The sequence below is a fragment of the Lampris incognitus genome, chromosome 5 (assembly GCF_029633865.1).
Source record: "Lampris incognitus isolate fLamInc1 chromosome 5, fLamInc1.hap2, whole genome shotgun sequence".
Lineage (NCBI taxonomy): Eukaryota > Metazoa > Chordata > Actinopteri > Lampriformes > Lampridae > Lampris > Lampris incognitus.
In genome coordinates, this window is record NC_079215.1 from 37,927,278 (window position 1) to 37,946,830 (window position 19,553).

Here is a 19,553-nt window from a genome sequence, read left to right on the forward strand (position 1 = left end):
CAATTGTATTCATTCTACACCATTTCAATATTACACATGTAATAATTTCGTGCCTCATTGAGTAGTTATTGTAAATATGTTACTGCTTGTCTGCTCTCATGTTTTATTGTAAATCTGTTACTGTGCTTAATGCATATCTACCCGTCCTGAAAGAATTCCATTGTTGGTGTCTCGCTAAGGTTTATCCCATTTATTACCTGACAAGGATTTTATTTAATTGAGTTTTTCATCATCCAAATCAGGGGTCTAAGGATGGGGGGGGGGTACATTGCATAGAATGTATTTGTGATTGTAAAACCCTCTGGGACTAAATTGTGATTTAGGGATATACAAATTAATTTAATTATGGCACTGTTGAGACACATCATATGCGCTCATCTCAAAGACAAATTCTAGAACATAACTCAAAGGTAGCATGAGTTTAGCCACCCACCTGGCTGGCTAGCTCATGCTAGGGAGCAAAAAGCCATACAAGGAGCTTTGGACACATTAGCTAATGGCTGCTGGATAACACTAAAGTAGACATTTAAATAATGCACAGAAAGAGGGTACATATTGTTTCAGTCAAATATATTTTTAAGGCAATATCCACTTTTGCGAGAATGGCCACATGCTGTTGGTAGGCCCCTCCCCATTCATCCCAAGAAATGCTTGCCATGTGTTTCAGGAAATGGATTTCACCACACAAAATGCAGTAAGGGTACAGATGGCACATTGATGTGCCAACTATTAATCTGCCATTGCTTCTAAATCTATATCTAGTTTTTCCTGCATCCATGAAATACATTTTTATTCCATAAAATGAATGCCATTCACAATATGAATTCCATGTCATGAAAATAATTCTTTACCATAATAAATAGTAATTTAAAGTGAGGTGAATAGATTGTATAAGCATAATTCATTTGAATACAACTTTATTTTGTCCACACAAAAGTTTTGTGAAAATATCAAAATGATTCAGAATGTTACCCATATTAATGCATTTCACGAAACATTCCATTATCCAAACTGTTTATCCTACTCAGGGTCACAGAGATGCTGGAGCCTATCTCAGCATTCATTCGGCAGCAGGTGGGGAGACACCCTGGACAGGCCGCCAGTCGGTCACAGGGCCGACACACATTCACACCTAGGGACAATCTTAGTATAGCCGAATCACCTGACCTATATGTCTTTGGACTGTGGGAGGAAACCGCAGCACCCGGAGGAAAGCCACAGACACGGGAAGAACATGCAAACCCCACAGAGGGCGACCCCCGAGGTTGGACTACCCTGGGGCTTGAACCCAGGACTGTTTTTGCTGTGAGGTGACCACGCTAACCACTGTGCCACCGTACCATCAAATTTCATGAAACAAATTATTTTATTTTAAAACAAAAAATATGTAGGCACCACATTAATGAGTTAAGGTTCCTGGGCCTAACAAAGCAATATGATTAATTTCTATTGGATTGATGTGTACAGGTTAGGTTAATTAAATGAGAATTTAGTACCTTTAATTTATTTCAAGAAATAACATTCGCTTAATCACAATTTCAGTGGATAGTCAATTACTGTATTCATGTTTCATAAAAGTCTTGTCAAGTACAGTAACTGATAAATTGAATGAATTCATGGTAGGCTTCTCTCATTGTTCTCTCTGATAAGGTGACATTCAACATCCACTTCTGAGTTCCAACTTGACCATTTGATTAGTCCTAAGTACACAAATTTGAATGATGATCTGATATTGGCATGTGAACAAAGTTTTTTTTCCACAAGATGAGCCAATTAATCCAATTTTCTTCTCTGTGATATGTCATGTGTTTTGTCTGACAGTTCTTTTGCCAAAACAATTCACCACAGTCTTGAAACCCACAGGGGTTTTCTCTCTTGTATGTATTTTCATGTGTGTCTGCATAACTCTTTTTTGAGAAAACCCTTTACCACAGACTGAGCAACTAAATGGTTTCTCTCCTGTGTGTATTCTCATGTGTGTCTGCAAAATTCCTCTCTGAGAAAACCCTTTACCACAGACTGCGCAGGTAAAAGGTTTTTCTCCTGTATGTGTTCTCATGTGTGTCTGCAAATGTCCTCTTTCACAAAACCTTTTACCACAGACTGAACAACTAAAGGGTTTCTCTCCAGTATGTGTTCGCATGTGTGGTTGGATTTGTCCTCTTTGAGAAAACTCTTTACCGCAGATTGTGCAACTGAATGGTTTCTCTCCTGTATGTATTCTCATATGTCTCAGCATATCTCCTTTTTGAGAAAATGCATTACCACAGACTGAGCACCTAAACGGTTTTTCTCCTGTATGTGTTCTCATGTGTCTCTGCATATGTCCTCTTTGAGTAAACCCTTTACCACATACTGAGCAAGTGAAAGGTTTTTTCTTAATAGATCTCTGATGAACTATTTCATTGTCGCTTGCATCCAAACCGGACCGAGGTTGTCTAGTTTTGTTCCAGTCATCATCACTGTCTTCAGTCTCACTTCCACAATAGTCTGAAGGGAGAGGGCCACCATCACTAACTGATTCTAAATCACCATCCTGATCTAGATTACTGGCTGGTGCTGACAGTCCAAAGTCCTCTCCATCAGGTTCTGTTTTCATCTGTTCAGATGAAGTACTAGCTGAAGGCTCTGCCTGTTTGTTCTTCTCAGTTTGGCTTTGATGATGCTCTGAGGAGGGAGGTCGCTCTTCATCGTTTTCCCTCTTCACAAGGACAGGAGGAAATGGTAACTTGGTGTTATCAACCTCCTCTATTCTTTGAAGCTGCTTTTCCTCCTGGCTGGTCCAGAGTTCTTCCAGTTCTTCTTTAATGTGTGTCGGTTCTAGCTCCTCCTGGCCCAGAATGACTGTCCACTCCTGCTGCTCAGAGGGAACCTTCTCTTTATAGTCAAACAGATATGGAGGATCTAAACCGAGGGGAGAAATAACAAAAACAAGTAATGTTAGTTCTATTTCAAAAATGAAATACACCCACTATTTCCATGTTTTATCCTTAAACGGAAAGTTGGACCACAACAAAATTTACCTTCAGCTGCTCTGCTGACTGTCACCAGACTGTTAACAGTGAGCTTCCCTACAGTCAACAAACGCTATACAATAAGACTTTCCTTAGTCAATATTCTTTAGGATGAATTTTCTAGAGTGGTCTTCTAAACCCATATTCTGAGGGGTAAAATTATCTGGGTGATATCTCATGTTGCGGACTCATGATTTCAGCATGACACTTACAAAGCCATTTAACTTTCTTTTTTTTTAACATCTGCATTATTTTTAACACCTACTTGACCGTGTATGGTCAATGTTTGAAATTGTGGCCAATTTTTTAGAGGGCTAGTCAGTGGTAGTGTCTATAATGTTAATTCCGAGACATGTTCATCTGCAATTTTCTGTAGTGGTCCCAGTAGTACTTGTTGTTTAAGTGCACTGAAGTAGCATATCAGATGACATGCCTAAGCTACGTTTGATATAATAGTTCCATGTTTACCAGTGACATTGGTAGGCCGACCAATCGTGTAACTTCAATAACATCGTTGGTCATTTGATCCAGCGGCCCAATTGTGTAATTTGTTCACTCAGCCATGTAACACCTTGATTTGTTCCGTCCTCACTGGGAGCATTTCAGAGCATTTCAGAAGCGGAGCATTTTCCCTGCCCGATTTTGTTGACTTGTTGATTTGGTAATTTTTCCTTGATCTTTGTGCTTCTACCATGGGTATGCATGCTAAGTAATAATAATAATAATAAATCAATCTTATATAGCGCTTTTCAAGTACTCAAAGTCGCTTTACAATAAATGGAGTGAAACAAGACGACAGAGGAACATAACACAGACATACAGGGGTGGATGGGAAAGGGGGCTACGAGAGGGAGAAGCGGCAGCCACAGATGACACCAGCAGTACTCTCCGACTTGGACAGATAAAGAAGGAAAGAAAAACAAACACCATAAATCACATAAATCACAGATGCAGGTCAAGCACTCAGTCCCCAGCCTGCCCCCAGACCAGGGGTGTATGAGCGGACGGGGGGGGGGGGGCACGAGAAGGCAATGGAGAAAAGGTGTGTCTTGAGACGGGATTGGACAAGTGAGAGGGATTCTGAGTCTGATTTGAGGAAGTGAGTTCCAGAGCCTGGGAGCTGCTTTGGAGAAGGCTCGGTCACCAAAGCCGCGGAGGTTGGACCTGGGGGTAGAGAGAGGGGAGGCTGTGGTGGATCTGAGGGACCGAGAGGGTTGGTAGGGGGAGAGGAGATCGGTGTGGTATGAGGGAGCCAATTTGTGAAGGGCTTTATAAGTAAGAACCAGGAGTTTGTCATTGATCCGGTGGGAGATGGGTAGCCAGTGGAGGTCTTTTAGGACTGGGGTGATGTGGTGCCAGGATTTGGTGAAAGTTAAAAGTCGGGCGGATGCGTTCTGGACCAATTGGAGTCTCTTGATAGAGCTAGCACTGATGCCATAGAGGAGTGAGTTGCAGTAATCAAGGCAATAGGAGATGAAGGCATGGATCAGTATCTCAGCAGCAAAGCGTGTGAGAGAGGATCTTATTTTTGCAATGTTGCGAAGGTGGTAGAAGGAGGATTTGACCATTTGGCGGATATGTGGCTCAAGGGAGAGGGTGGGATCAAGGATCAAACCAAGGTTGCGTGCCTGGGGGGAAGAGGAGACAGTAGTGCCATCGATGGTGAGTGCAAGGTTGTTGATTTGGCTGAGAGTGGACTTGGAGCCAATGAAGAGGAGTTCAGTAGTTAAATATATATATATATATTTTTGGTCTGTTTTAATTGTGTTTGTTGTTATTTCCTACTTCTGGATTTCTGGCCTGGTGCCACAAGTTATGATGTAATGTTGACGTAGCGATGTGAATATACGTTTGGGAGTCTGCACAGTGTGTTTTATTTTGAAAATTTACCAGATGCTCTATGCCGTTACTGTGTCTAACTTCCTGCCCAACTCGATCTGCTCTGTGCAGCTTGACGTGGCTTCCGTCAAAAATAATCTAGGCGTGTATTTTTAGCAGAGCACAGAGAAGAGCCACTTCTGAAATGCACTGTAATGCATCTCGTGGAATCACAATGCATTGTCTAGAGTAGCTCCAGCGGCTGCATTGTACCCAGAATGTGACACAGCCGTGTCTGGAACATGATCACTGACAGATATTGGATGTTGTAGGGCTGGATGGCTGACCAATCGTGTAACTTCAGTGATGTCATTGGTCACCTGATCCAGTGGCCCAATCATGTCAATCATGATCACTCAGTTAGTCAGTTAGTCAGTCACACTAAACATAGTTGCTCAGCGACATTTGAAACTGTAGGGCTGGCCCGCTAACCCGGTCCAGCCAAAAATATTGTATTACCTTGTATGAGGCCATGTAAGATCCTGCAAGTTGTGCTCTTACTTTCATACACGCATTAAGTGGGCTGCAAACGGCTCTTTCCTGGATTCCTTTTACGCTTGCGAAATTGATGCCATGTTGTGATTTCTTAATGTACTATTTTTAGATGGAAATCAGGCAAGTACATGCTCCAAAACAGTATGGGCGATGTGTTTGATTGTAAACTTCAACACCATCACATTGGATTTGGATTCTGTAATGCCTAACTCTAAATGTCATTATGCTGAAAACTGATGTCAAGTCAGCAAGGCTAGGTGATACCATTTTCATATTGTCTCAATAGTTTTAATAACGCCAATAATCACTGGAGGCTGCTGTTTGCTGTCCTTATGTTGGCACTGCATTGTTGCACAGAGACACCATGTAGGATACTTATCAACAACAGACAGGAGAAATATGAAAACACTAACATGACTAACATAATTACATGGTAGCTTAATGAAAGAAACCCCACTTAAAGGTCTACACAACACAAAAAAAAAAACTTATTTTCACTGAATACTTATGTACTTGGACACATCCAAGTCAGAAACATTGACCCTTGTGCTTATCTTGACATTTTTAGAGCAATCTATACAATTTATATAGAAAGCAGTGAATTTCAGCTACGTGCTGCCACTGTGGTGAAAACTGCATTATTACAACCATGGTTTGTCATAGACTTGGCTATGTGATGTGTGTTTTGAGCATCGTGCAAAGTAGTCCGTCCGTTTGTTAGTACGAACCATTGTGCGAAAATGTTTGTGGATCATGGTATATATTTGTGGATTTTCTTCTGTGGGTTACAAATAATAAAGTCTAATAAAAACTTCCATAATAGGCGAGCTCCAAGTAGGCTCTCGTTTCTGCTATCAAACGGCCAGCCTCTGCCGATCGCAACCCACTCCCAGGACAGTGGCAGGTGGGGAGTTTGAAATGTAAAAAAAATTTTCTTTAAAGTTTTTTTATACCTATACACACATTGTCCCTCTCAATTATAAATACTGTACTGTAGTTAGATTTATTATTACTGCATTATTATCCTTATGATGTTTAAGTTAAAATATATACTTAAACTACTTGGTGTCTTGAGTTACTGGTGAGTGCAATTTGTTCTTTCTGAGGTCAAAAAAATTACAAGAGAAATTGTTAAAAGTGTATCTTAATTAATCTTTTAAATACTACATTATGTGGACTCCCTCTGGGGTCAGACTGATTAATCGCTCAATGGTCTGAATTTTCATCCTAATCAGTCCTTTTATTAGTCTGATTCTGAGAAGCAATCAAAGACACAAAATAATCAAGCCAAATCTTTGTGCGGTAGGATGTTGACCAGTCGTTAATTGTGTAGGCTGCAAATGTCCGCAATTTGGCAGTTTTTCAAGCTAACAAGAAAATATAAATGCAAGCACTTTTTAATGCATATAAAACAAAAATTAGATAACCTTTATTCATCCCTAAAGGGAAATTCAGGTGTAGATAGCAGCAAAGAGGGTAACAAAAGGCATCAACTGTGTAGAGGTAGATAGATAGAGTTGAAGTCAGCCACCTCGTGATCAGAACAATACTAAACCTAACATTAATACTGACAACACTAAACAACATCACAAATATGAGATCAGCAAATACATATACTATATTCTGCATATATATGTGTATATATATATATAGCATCACACATACACACATGGCATAGCGTATACACTCCACCAGCAGTATGCCCTATCATCAGTTCCATAAATAAATAAATAGCAACTTGTATGTTTTAAATAATACACAATGTGCAATGTCATATGTAATATGTAATATGTGAACAGTAGCAACTTGTACACTGTAAAACAGTACACCATGTGCAATATGCAAGGTATGGTACAGTCAGGTGGGTCACTAGGTCAAGTCAGCCTAATCATAAGTCAGAGGGCTCAGTGGTGGTCAAGGAGTTGGTCCTACTCAGTCCTTGTTCAGGGGTCTGGAGGTCAAAGAGTCGGTCCTAGTCAATCCTTGTGCGGGGGACAGGGGATCAAGGAGTCAGTCCTAGCCAGTCTTTGTGCGGGAGGCGAAGGGGGGGGGGCAAGGTTGGGGCAGGGGGTGGGCCTTGTTGTGGAGCCTGATGGCTGTCAGTACAAAAGATTGGCTGAGGCGTTTCGTAGTTTTCCGGGGGGCAATGAGTCTGTGACTGAATGTGCTCCTCCTCCCCATTATCTCGTCGTGGAGGGGACGGGAGGAATTCATCCAGATGGCGGCCATCTTCCTCCTCATCCTCCCCTCCACAACCGCCTCCAGGTCATCCCCCACTACTGAGCTAGCCTTCTTCACCAGCTTGTTCAGTTTACTGGTATCTCTCGCGCTGCTGAAAACTACCTTATTACAACCATGGTTTGTCATAGACTTGGCTATGTGATGTGACACAAGTCGTAACCCCCCAACCCCCAATAAACCACAACAAAGAATAGGACACTGGCAAGTAGACTCATAGAACATCTGCAGCAGCCTGCTGCACACATTGAAGGACCTGAGCCTCCTCAGGAAGTACAGCCTGCTCTGACCCTTCTGGTAGAGGGCCTCGACGTTATCAGACCAGTGCAGTTTGTTGTTCATTTGTACTCCCAGGAACTTGTAGGTGTTCACCATCTCCACCCTCTCCCTGTGGATGGTGATGGGAGCAGGGGTCCCCTTCTTGCCCTGTCGGTAGTCCACCACCAGCTCCTTGGTCTTACCGATGTTAAGCTGGAGGTGGTTGTTGTAGCACCACGTCACAAAGCTCTCCACTAGGTCTCTGCACTCCCCCTCATTGTCATCTGTAACGCAGCTGATGATGGATGAGCCATTGGAGAACTTCTGTAGGTGGCACGTCTCTGAGTTGGAGCGGAAGTCCAAGGTGTAGATGCTGAACAGGAAAGATGACAACACAGTTCCCTGGGGAGCACTGGTGCTACACACCAGCATGTCTGACAGACTGCCCTGCAGCCTAACATACTGTCGTGTGCAGGTGAGGTAGCCCGTGATCCAGGCCACCAGGATGTGGTTTATCCGCATCATTGACAGCTTCTCAGCTAGCTGGGGAGGCTGGATGGTGTTGAACGCACTGGAGAAGTCAAATAACATGATTCTCACAGTGCTGCGTGGCCTCTCCAGGTGTGTGTAGGCTCTATGTAGCATATATAGCGCATCCGGAAAGTATTCACACCCCTTCACTTTCCCCACATTTTGTGATGTTACAGCCTTATTCCAAAATGGATAAAATTCCTTTTTTTTCTCATCAATCTACACACTACTACTACTTTCGGCTGCTCCCGTTAGGGGTCGCCACAGCGGATCATCCGTTTCCATTTCTTCTTGTCTTCTGCGTCTTCCTCTGTCACACCAGCCACCTGCATGTCTTCCCTCACCACATCCATAAACCTCCTCTTTGGCCTTCCTCTTCTCCTCTTCCCTGGCAGCTCCATATTCAGCATCCTTCTCCCAATATACTCCGCATCTCTCCTCCACACATGTCCAAGCCATCTCAATCTTGCCTCTCTTGCTTCGTCTCCAAACCGTCCAACCTGAGCAGTCCCTCTAATATAATCGTTCCTAATCCTGTCCTTCTTCGTTACTCCCAGTGAAAATCTTAGCATCTTCAACTCTGCCATCTCCAGCTCCGCCTCCTGTCTTTTCGTCAGTGCCAATGTCTCCAAACCATATAACATAGCTGGTCTCACAACCATCTTGTAAACTTTTCCTTTAACTCTTGCTGGTACCCTTCTGTCGCAAAGCACTCCTGACACACTTCTCCACCCACTCCACCCCGCCTGCACTCTCTTTTTCACCTCTCTACTGCACTCCCCGTTACTTTGGACGGTTGACCCCAAGTATTTAAACTCAAATGCCTTTGTCACCTCCACTCCTTGCATCCTGACCATTCCACTGTCCTCTCTCTCATTCACGCATAGGTATTCCGTCTTGCTCCTACTAACTTTCATTCCTCTTCTCTCCAGTGCATACCTCCACCTCTCCAGGCTCTCCTCAACCTGCACCCTACTCTCGCTACAGATCACAATGTCATCCGCGAACATCATCGTCCATGGAGACTCCTGTCTGATCTTGTCCGTCAACCTGTCCATCACCATTGCAAACAAGAAAGGGCTCAGAGCCGATCCTTGGTGTAATCCGACCTCCACCTTGAACCCATCTGTCATTCCAACCGCACACCTCACCATTGTCACACTTCCCTCATACGTATCCTGCACCACTCCTACATACTTCTCTGCAACTCCTGACTTCCTCATACAATACCACACCTCCTCTCTCGGCACTCTGTCATAAGCTTTCTCTAAATCTACAAAGACACAATGCAACTCTTTCTGGCCTTCTCTATACTTCTCAATCAACCTTCTCAAAGCAAACATTGCATCTGTGGTGCTCTTTCGTGGCATGAACCCATACTGCTGCTCGCTGATCATCACCTCTCCTCTTAACCTAGCTTCTATTACTCTTTCCCAAATCTTCATGCTGTGGCTGATCAACTTTATACCTCTGTAGTTGTTACAGTTCTGCACATCGACCTTGTTCTTGAAAATCGGTACCAGTATGCTTCTTCTCCACTTTGCAGGCATCCTCTCACTTTCCAGGATTGTTTTAAACAATCTAGTTAAAAACTCCACTGCCATCTCTCCTAAACATCTCCATGCCTCCACAGGTATGTCATCAGGACCAACTGCCTTTCCACTCTTCATCCTCTTCATAGCTGCCCTCACTTCCTCCTTGTTATTCCACTGAACTTCCTGATTCACTATCCCTACATCATCCAACCTTCTCTCTCTCTCATTTTTTTCATTCATCAGCCCCTCAAAGTATTCCTTCCACCTTCTTAGCACACTCTCCTCGCTTGTCAGCACATTTCCATCTCTATCCTTGATCGCCCTAACTTGCTGCACATCCTTTGCAGCTTGGTCCCTCTGTCTAGCCAATCGGTACAAGTCCTTTTCTCCTTCCTTAGTGTCTAACCTGTTATACAACTCACCATACGCCTTTTCCTTTGCCACCACTCTCTTTGCTTTACGCTGCATCTCCTTGTACTCCTGTCTACTTTCGTCATCTCTTACTATCCCACTTCTTCTTTGCCAACCTTTTCCTCTGTATAATAGGCCTGTCAGATAGCATTTGAAATTCGAATGTACATTCGAATTATGGTAATAATATTCGAATTTGAATATGAAAATATGAAATTCGATTTTTTGTAATATATTTTTTTAATATATTTTTCCCCCTTATGAATATTATTATTATTAATGCACACACGTTTAAATGGAAATAAATGATGGTTTCGTGAAACGTATTTTATGAAAATAAGCATAGCCTACATCCGTAGTAAAACCGGAAATTAAAAAGCTCTTGTCAGTTCCCACGCCGAGCGGGCGGGCTCATAGAACACAGGAAATGGCGGAATCCGAGAAGAACGTTGGCTGTGACCCAAGCGCTAGCACTAGCACTAGCACATCTCCTGCGAGAGTCATTCATACTCCACAACATCTGAGAAGTTACGTATGGAAATTCTTTGGGTTTTGGGCTGTTAATGGGAAAATCGAAGAGAGAATATATCCACACCTCGGGAAGATGGCTCAGAGATACCTCGCCGTGCCAGGGACATCCGTGCGCTCTGAGCGTGTCTTTTCTGATGCGGGAAACATAGTCACCAAAAAAAGGAGCGCTCTCGAGTCTGAACACGTGGACGCTTTGGTTTTTCTCGCAAACCACTATTAGCACAACTTCTTATACTACTACAGTGAGTAGGACTCTTGATTTTATTTTTTTAAGCCCCGTGGGTCATGGATAATTTACTATGCCTATGTTACTTACGGTAAATTCGTTAACACCATCTGGCCTTTTCCTAGTCAGATTTATTTTACTTGTATGTTACTTAGAGTAGGCCCTAGTTAACATCATCTGGCCTTTTCCTAGTCAGATTTATTTTATGTTTAGGGGTGCTCAACAACAGTTTTTGGACTAATATGTGCGGACAATGTGCTGGAGTTGTATGTTGTCATAAATATGCTGTTAATAAAAACACGGGCTACAATAGACTTACTCTCTCTGTATTGATTTTTGGGGGTGATATGCAAATTCAAGGTATTCGAATGCCATTCGAACCTCAGTGTGTAATATTCGTTATTCGTTCGAGGCCTATTTTTGGCATTCGTTCACAGCTCTACTGTATAATTTGCTGTACTTCCTCATTCCACCACCAAGTCTCCTTGTCTTCCTTCCTCTGTCCTGATGACACACCAAGTACCTTCAGCAGAGATCCCACCCACCCCAACCATGGACTGTTCTCCCCCCTGCGCTCTGGGAAGCGCTACAGGAGCCTCAGAGCCCACACTACCAGGCTCAAAAACAGCTTCTTTCCACAAGCCGTTGCCCAACCGGAACCTGGCTACCCACTGAATGTCTGTAGATATTTTTAAATATTTTGTACTCTCTCTTTTTTAACTTATTTTTAGCTTTTGGTCTTCATATGTGTATATCTTATACTGTGTTTGTCTGTATTGCACTGTTTGGTGAAGCCACAGCCCTCATTTAATTTTTAACATGTGCCTGCACATTGTTTTTAATGACAATAAATTGAATTGAATTGAATTGAATTGAAAAAGCGGTCTAGCCCTCTCTCAGGCTTTTTACAACCTTATCAAGGCAGGAACGCTGTACCATTAAGCTGCCTCACCGTTCTGTGCAAAAGGTACAAAGACAGAATGTGGAGGGGAGGGGGGCTCATTGCTGTTCCGGCATTAAGCCGGCAGCAGAGGTAGACAGTCACAAAGCCAAATCGACGTCTGTGTAACAGGGATACAGCGACGGGACAGCTGACGCTGTTGTGTTATATGTTTGACGCCTCTGCTTCTTGAATGCCAGCATACTATGTTAAATCACACACTGGTGTATGATTATGCCATCTTTGTTTGGTTCAGTGTAAAAGAAACAAAGCCAGCGTACAGATGAAACTTCATTACGCTATAATTGCAGGATCTCTGCGTAAAAACACACTCTCTCTCTCTCTCAGCACTTATGATTGGAATGTACTCTTTTTCTAACTAAGGAAAAATATCTTCTTTTTTCCATCTGTCTTTTCTGTATAATCAGGTAAGTATGTATTCTTTTTGTTGGCTGATTGGTGACTCTCCTGCCAATTTTTGCTAGTTGATTTACGGATGAATGGTGTCCTCCAAGACACCACCTCCATCCATTTGTCATGGGATCCAGATAATCCGTCAGAGCTCAGTATGATGGTGGAGGAGGTTTTGTTGGCTGTAGGAGAGCAAGTTGTTACTGATACACAAATCCAAGTGACCTCTTCAGTTGAGACTAAAGAGGTCCATTGGATGAGTGATGAAACGTTTCTCCCAATAAATGTTGTGTCCTGATGAACTGACTCAACTTTCTGGTATTTCCTTACCTGGATTATTGAGTATGAATTAAGACAATTTGACAAGGTAATTTCAATTCAGCTTCTGTCATTTTCAGTGAGCTTGGTATTTGCCCCCTTCTCAGGTGACATAATTAGGCTACTCTAATAAGCGTTCTGTTTAACTACATCATAAGTAACGTAGGTCCATTTTAGCTAAATGTCTACACCGTTGTCTGATGAATTAGTCTCCTTTTCCAAAACAAATCCAAAAGAAAATTGTTTAATTACGTTATGGTTATGACAGTATAAGCCTTGCTAATACTATCAAAAATGGAACCATCAGGGGCTAACATTAATGTTAAGATGGAACTTTGGCTGAGGAGCTCAACTTATGTTGTAATCGTTGGCAAAATGGTAACATTAGTTATGTTACACGAGTAGTAGTGGAATTTGGAATAACGTGTACGCTAGCTAACGTTAGACTCCATGGAAATAACGTGAACGCCTAATGTTATTTCCAAATTTTAATGGCTAGCGATGACTAAATCAAAATAACGCAACCTAATCAGGCTAAATGACAGTCCCAAGCTGTATCAGTCCCGAGCTTTATCTTCATATAAGCCAAATAAGGTTATCATAACGCTACTGTAAGAGATTCTTCCCTGAGGGCAAAATAAATGTAACTGAACAATGAGTGGTAATTACTGAGTAATATCTGAGTAAAATAGGGGTGTATCTTTATCTCTAGTTTGCTTCCTTGTCATTATAATGTGTTAATAAATATAATCTGCATCAAAACACTGAAAAGGATAAATTCACAAATCACATTGTACCAAACAACTGTTTAACTTGAATACAAAGTAAATATCAAATGTGGGGCTATCTTGACTATGGTTATGTTACTCAGGCCCACATACCCACACATACTGTGGAGTTTTTCCTCATCCAAATTGAGGATCTAAGGATGGGGGTGTCACACATTATAAAGAACATAACGTGATGGCAAATTGTGGACTTAACTTGACAAAAGCTATGCAAGACAATGCATTACCGAGTTTTATCATGTTTAGGCTACAATTAGCAGCAAAAAAGTGCTGTCAAAGCACATTATCATTGATGTTGCAACTGGAAGAAGAATCAGTCATTTCAAACATTCTCCCCTTGCATATTCCTGACTTTTGAGTGTGCAGATCCAACTGTGTCAACCTGCCAAAGGCTACAGCAACTTATTATTTAATTAACTGCAAAATTATTATTAGTTTAATAATACAAGTCAAAACTGAAAAAAGAGACTGTGAATGAAAGAAGGGGAAATTTGGAGCATTATGTGGTTGCATGTCTTTAGATGGTATAGTTGTGTACCTTTGATTTTTTTTTTCTCTGCCCTTAGCACTATTCATACTGCATGGACTGAAAAAAATAGTGACCACGTATGATAGAAAGCAGTATTCTGAGTCATATGCAAGTAGCTGCATGTCTCTAGGTGGTATTGTTGCATGCCTTTTGCTAATCTGTATGTTATTCAAGATATTTGTGTTTGTTACGAATTTACTAAAAATACAAATCAACAATGTCTGTGAATGTTCTCATTCATCCAGGTCATGGTTATCCAAAGGAATTGAATCAAGTGCAACTGGACTTGGTAAATATCCGTGAAGATGGATAAATATCTGAGTTTCATCACCAGCCAGTCAGACTAGCTTGGTCTAGTCAGAAAGGCACGAACTGATGAAACCTCTTGGATGAGAGGCGAAACGTCTTCACGGATATATACCAAGTCCAGTTGCACTTGATTCAATTCCTTTGGACAAATCAACAATACAAAACAAAGAGTGACTTTGTGAGAGCAGGACTATTGCAAGATACGTGCAAGTGATTATCATTTTATGTGGTATTGTTTCATACCTTGGTTATTTATTGTATGTTTTTTATGTTATCTACTAATGACAATAGCTTGTTGACAATACAGACCAAAACTGGGATAAATATCATTTGTATGTGATAGAAAGGAGTATTCGAGCAGTATATGAGATTTTGCATCGCTTTATGTGGTATAATCATCTACCTCTGCTATTATTATTTCATTTTCTACGTGTTATTAATGGTTCATTGACAATCAAAACTAAAACTGGAAAGAGTGAAGAAGATACGCATGAGAGAAGGGGGCAGTTTGAGTCATAGACAAGTGGTTGCATTTCTCTAAGTGGCATGGTTGATTACCTTTGCTATTTTGTATGTTAATACAGACTGCCTTATGATAAATCAACAGAAAATAAGGCAGGACGATAAAGAATTACAGTGTACGAGAGAACAGCTTATTACAAGCAATATGCTAGGGATTGGGGGATTTTATGTGGCACGGTTGTGCACCTTTTCTTTTCTATTGTTATTTCAGTATTTACCCATGTAGTTTTAAAAAGGTTCCTTAGCCGGGCGTAGTCGTATATCTCGGCAATGATAACAATGCAAACCCACTGTGGGGAAACATCACGCACCTGCGCAGGTGAGGCATCACATTGCACGTAATCGTCAAAGTGTATGTCATAACTATTAACGCTACATCCCTATCGACATGTATTAGCTCTCAAGTCCAACATAGTACATTTCCAATTTTACCAGTGTCTAAATATCAGGCTGTAAGCAGGATTTACGAGTAATGAAAGCAGGAAAGGGTTCAAATGGACTGCGAACAATGTAATTTTCGGAGTACAAAAAAAAAGATGCTTATAACTCGTTCTACATTTACAAAACGCCGCTTCATCCGCGCCATCTTGGAGCTTGTCCCTCCTGTTTAGTTGACTATTGTACATGATTGACTTTGCAAAATAACGACAGAGGAATAATCTGTCACTTTAATGAGATCAACCCATTCTCCTCCTACAAACCTGTTTTGTTGCTCCCATTCTTAAAAACATCCACCAGCAGCCTGCGTTGGCGATCTATCTCTTCTTCATACTCCTCAACGGTTTTTTCAAACACTCCAAAGATCTCCTCCGCAGCCGCAGTCAGACGCTGCTGGACGATCAGCCGTAGCATCTGGATTCTGGACATTATCAACAATATCTTCAAGATTAATTTGTAACCATTCAACCACGCGAATAGCAAGCCGTTCACTATCCTCCTCGCCACCTTCTTCTTGCGTATGCGACTCGAGTCGGGTTCAATAAATTACTTCCGGTCTCTGTCTCATTGGGCAATACGTGATCGCGCGAGACCAGACGTTTCGTTGTTTTTGTTTTGTTTTTGTTTTGTTTTGTTTTTTTAACAAGAACAACGTACAGAACAAGTTTGGGAATACATACGAAATGAAGGATGGAAATAATTCAGCAGTGGTGGAAATGATGGTAAAGTACAATTGCGTGACTATGATATACAGCGAAATCAGAATAATGAAAAATAAGAAACTAAATAATATCCATCATTGGGCGGCAGGCGGTGAGACACCCTGGACAGGCCGCCGGACTGTCACACAGGGTCCACACACACACACACACACACACACACACACACACACACACATTCATAACTAGGGACAATTTAGTATGGCCGATTCACCTGACCTGCATGTCTTTGGACTGTGGGAGGAAACCGGAGCCTCCGGAGGAAACCCACGCAGACACGGGGAGAACATGCAAACTCCACACAGGACGACCCGGGACGACCCCCAAGGTTGGACTACCCCGGGGCTCGTACCCATGACCTTCTTACTGTGAGGTAGTCCATGGGCCAGACGATATTTCGGTACACTCAAGGTGGCAAAACTTACTTATAATTTTTGAAAGGATCCATGTCTGTAGATGATATTTTGGTATGATAACCATTCCCGAGTGGCAGCTGTATCACAGTTATCAGCTCATGAAGTTAACCACCCGCTAAACTAAATTGCATTTTAGACGCTGGTGCATATCCTGGTTTAGCCTCATGGTCAGGACATTTTTCAATGTTCTATAATATTGTCTTTGGTATCATTTTAAAGGGGACCTTCTTAGCTTTCATTCAAGCCCTGTTGTGGATATTTCTCACAAATATAGAGGTCACTTGAGCTCTTCAACCCATCAATAACACACATCTTTCTGCAATTTTCGCCTAAACTATATACTTTCTTTTAGCCCTGTGGCATCTAGGAATATCAGGGACAAAAAACACAAACACTGGAATACTCACAGGACTGTAAAGATTCAGGAAATGTATAATATACCCATACTATTTCATTGTGTGAGGTGATTGTGAACCTTAAATGAGAACTAGACCAAAGCCAGTTAGGTCACAAACTGGTCTCTATACATTTGTTTAAATACACAATCAAAATACATGATAAAAAGGAATACCATAGTGAGGTAATGAACTATTTTAATATTTTAAACAACATTGACATTTACATATACTTTGTCAATGATACATGTAATCCCATATCATTAGTGGGTATATGTAATGGTAATGGGTAGGGTAATGGGTATATGTGAATATGGTTACATTATTGTTATCAAGCTCTGGGTAACCAAGTCCAGAATCAACATCCTGTGCATCAATAGACTACTACCACAGTAATACCATCAGAATTATCACACTGTCATTCATCAAACTGCTCGTTTCTCTCATCATCTGACTCCCCAAGTTCAAAGTCCAGTTCTGGACCATCCTGCTGTTTTTGGTTACTGCAGGTCTGTAACCTGCACATGTCTTTGCATGGAAGTCCATTTGACAGGCACATGCAGCTTGGCATTTTGCATGAATGCACACACTTGCATGTTAGCATTTCCAAGACCACATCTGGTGCAGGTGGGGAGCGCATCCAGTAAATGGCCAGCTTGCCTTCATCGTCTGTCCATCCATACTCAGTAGGGCTTGGCACCACAGGGTTAGCCTGCAGACAGCACTTCCATATTGCTGCCTGATAGTTGGCTCGTTGAACATGCATAAAGAGACAGTCTCTACATGGTGGCAGCTGGCTGGACTCAACCTCTCCCCTTTTGTTGCAGAAGAGCTGGTAACGCAGTTTGTTCACCTCAGCAGTGCTGCTATTAGCAACATACATCCGACAGGTGAACTGCTCAATTTTCTGGAACAGCTCATCACTCACATTCCATGTCTGTCCCAGTTGACTAAAAGTCTCTTGGCAGTAAGTGTGCTTTCTCACTATCTTCAGGGCATTCAGCTTCCCTCGACCAGCGAATGCACTGACAGTGTCGCAGCCTGTGAAGGCATGTAAGCCAATTAGGCTGTCACAGATGCTGTCTCCAAGTGAACTTGCCAGTTTGGTGATGTCGACAAACCGTGTGCGGTTCTGAGTCCCACACTTCTGGTAGATGGGACAGGTGATGTCCTTCTGGAAGCCAAGACAAAGCACCATGACATCAGTGTCCTCAGCTGTGATGATAACTGACTTTGAGCCCGCATTTGCTGCATGCAATGCATGCAGGAGCAGACGGGTGTCAGCTTCTTCATGTGTGGAGTGCAGTTCTGCTGCTTCCTCACACCCATCTTCTGTCAACTTGTAGCAGGTTTCCTCACAGGTCATGTACAACACCTTGCCATGCAGCATAGCTCTGTATCGTGGGAGTTTCCACTCTTCCACCAGAAACTTGATGAGACTGGTCTTGTTGGAGGAACTGCACAGAAATTTTCTCCACTGCTGGACGTGGTGTCCCCCTGCAAGATTCTTGTACTGGAGAGTGATGTCTCCACCCCGGTTCAGTCGTTCAGCATCTTTGATCGAAGTCTGGTGATAGACATCAAAAACAACATCAATCCTCCCACTCCGTGCTCCCTCATGGAGGACCTGGGTCAAGGCTGACTCTGCCACCTGTGCAAAGGTTTTGTTGTTGCCATTCATTTTTTGGACCAGGCTCATCCCATCAATGATGGAAGTAGATGGGATTGGGATGTCTTCTGCAGGAGATACATTCTTTTCAAGCTCTCTGGCAAGTGCAGCCTTGTTTGTTTTTCGTAAGGACCCATCAGCATTTGCCAGTGCCCATGGTAGTGGGCCCAATGGGTAGGCAAGGACATCCTTCAGATTCACCTTCCTGCTTTCAGCCACCAGGATCATGTGACTGAAAAGGTTTCTATCTGCCTTCAGAACCACATCCTGTGCTTTCTTTCCATGAGCTTGTTTTGTGCTGACATTGGAGAATGTTTTCAGACTTTGCTTGGTCATCTTGTCGTGGAATTTCACAGGTGGTGGGTCTGCATCTAACCTTGTTTGCTGGAATGCTTGGTAGGCCTCTTCTCCTTTCTCAAGAGCTCTCAAGAGATCTATGGTCACATCAGGTGGAGCCATGTTGCCAGTGGAGAGGCTAACCAAATCAATCTCATCAGGGGACATAGGATTGAGCCAGTTATTCTCCATAAGGTCCATGAGAGACTGGACATCTGCTTCATCTCTCTCTACTCTGTAGATCTGGATGAGACCATTTGCAACTGCCTTGAACTGTCAGGTCTCTCAGCTGTCTGAGGTACATGCTTCTATACTCAGCTGTGAGATAATATTTGGTCACAGCTCCTGGCTTCAAGCTGAATCCCTTTGTCCCTCCAGCTGTTTGGGTGTCTTTGTTCACCGTTTCTTCTATAGCTTGGTCAACAGGGATTCGGCCAAAGGGATTGGTGGAGCCCAGTTGGACTGAGAAGCCTCCTTCCATGAATTCTGTGTACACATCTGGGTGTGTGATGGGCAGCTCAGACATCTGGGCGTAGTAGTAGGGGAGGTAGCGTGCATAATTCATCCTGTCATAAGCAAAGCACCATGGGATCATTGCTCGAATGCTAGCCAAGTGTAGCATCCAGTCTCCCTCTCTGGATGCTCG

The 19,553-nt window shown here is 42.5% G+C and overlaps 1 protein-coding gene across 1 annotated transcript; it reads right to left on the minus strand.

Moving 5' to 3' along the window:
* Positions 1 to 569: 569 nt before the first annotated feature.
* LOC130112687 (zinc finger protein 572-like) lies at positions 570 to 15,871 on the minus strand. The gene is made up of 2 exons (XM_056280150.1): positions 15,636 to 15,871; positions 570 to 2,904 (listed from the first exon to the last, which is right to left on the minus strand). Exons 1-2 carry the CDS (start codon positions 15,799 to 15,801, stop codon positions 1,802 to 1,804), a joined length of 1,269 nt encoding a protein of 422 aa, XP_056136125.1. The 5' UTR covers positions 15,802 to 15,871; the 3' UTR covers positions 570 to 1,801.
* Positions 15,872 to 19,553: the final 3,682 nt, after the last annotated feature.

What these genes read in the sequence shown, in the direction of transcription:
- LOC130112687 (XM_056280150.1), bottom strand. Translation starts at nt 15,801, where the DNA reads ATGTCCAGAATCCAGATGCTACGGCTGATCGTCCAGCAGCGTCTGACT. An exon ending in GAATGGGAGCAACAAAACAG is followed by an intron (nt 2,905 to 15,635) that starts GTTTGTAGGAGG and finishes CCCTCGGTTTAG; the next exon opens with ATCCTCCATATCTGTTTGAC.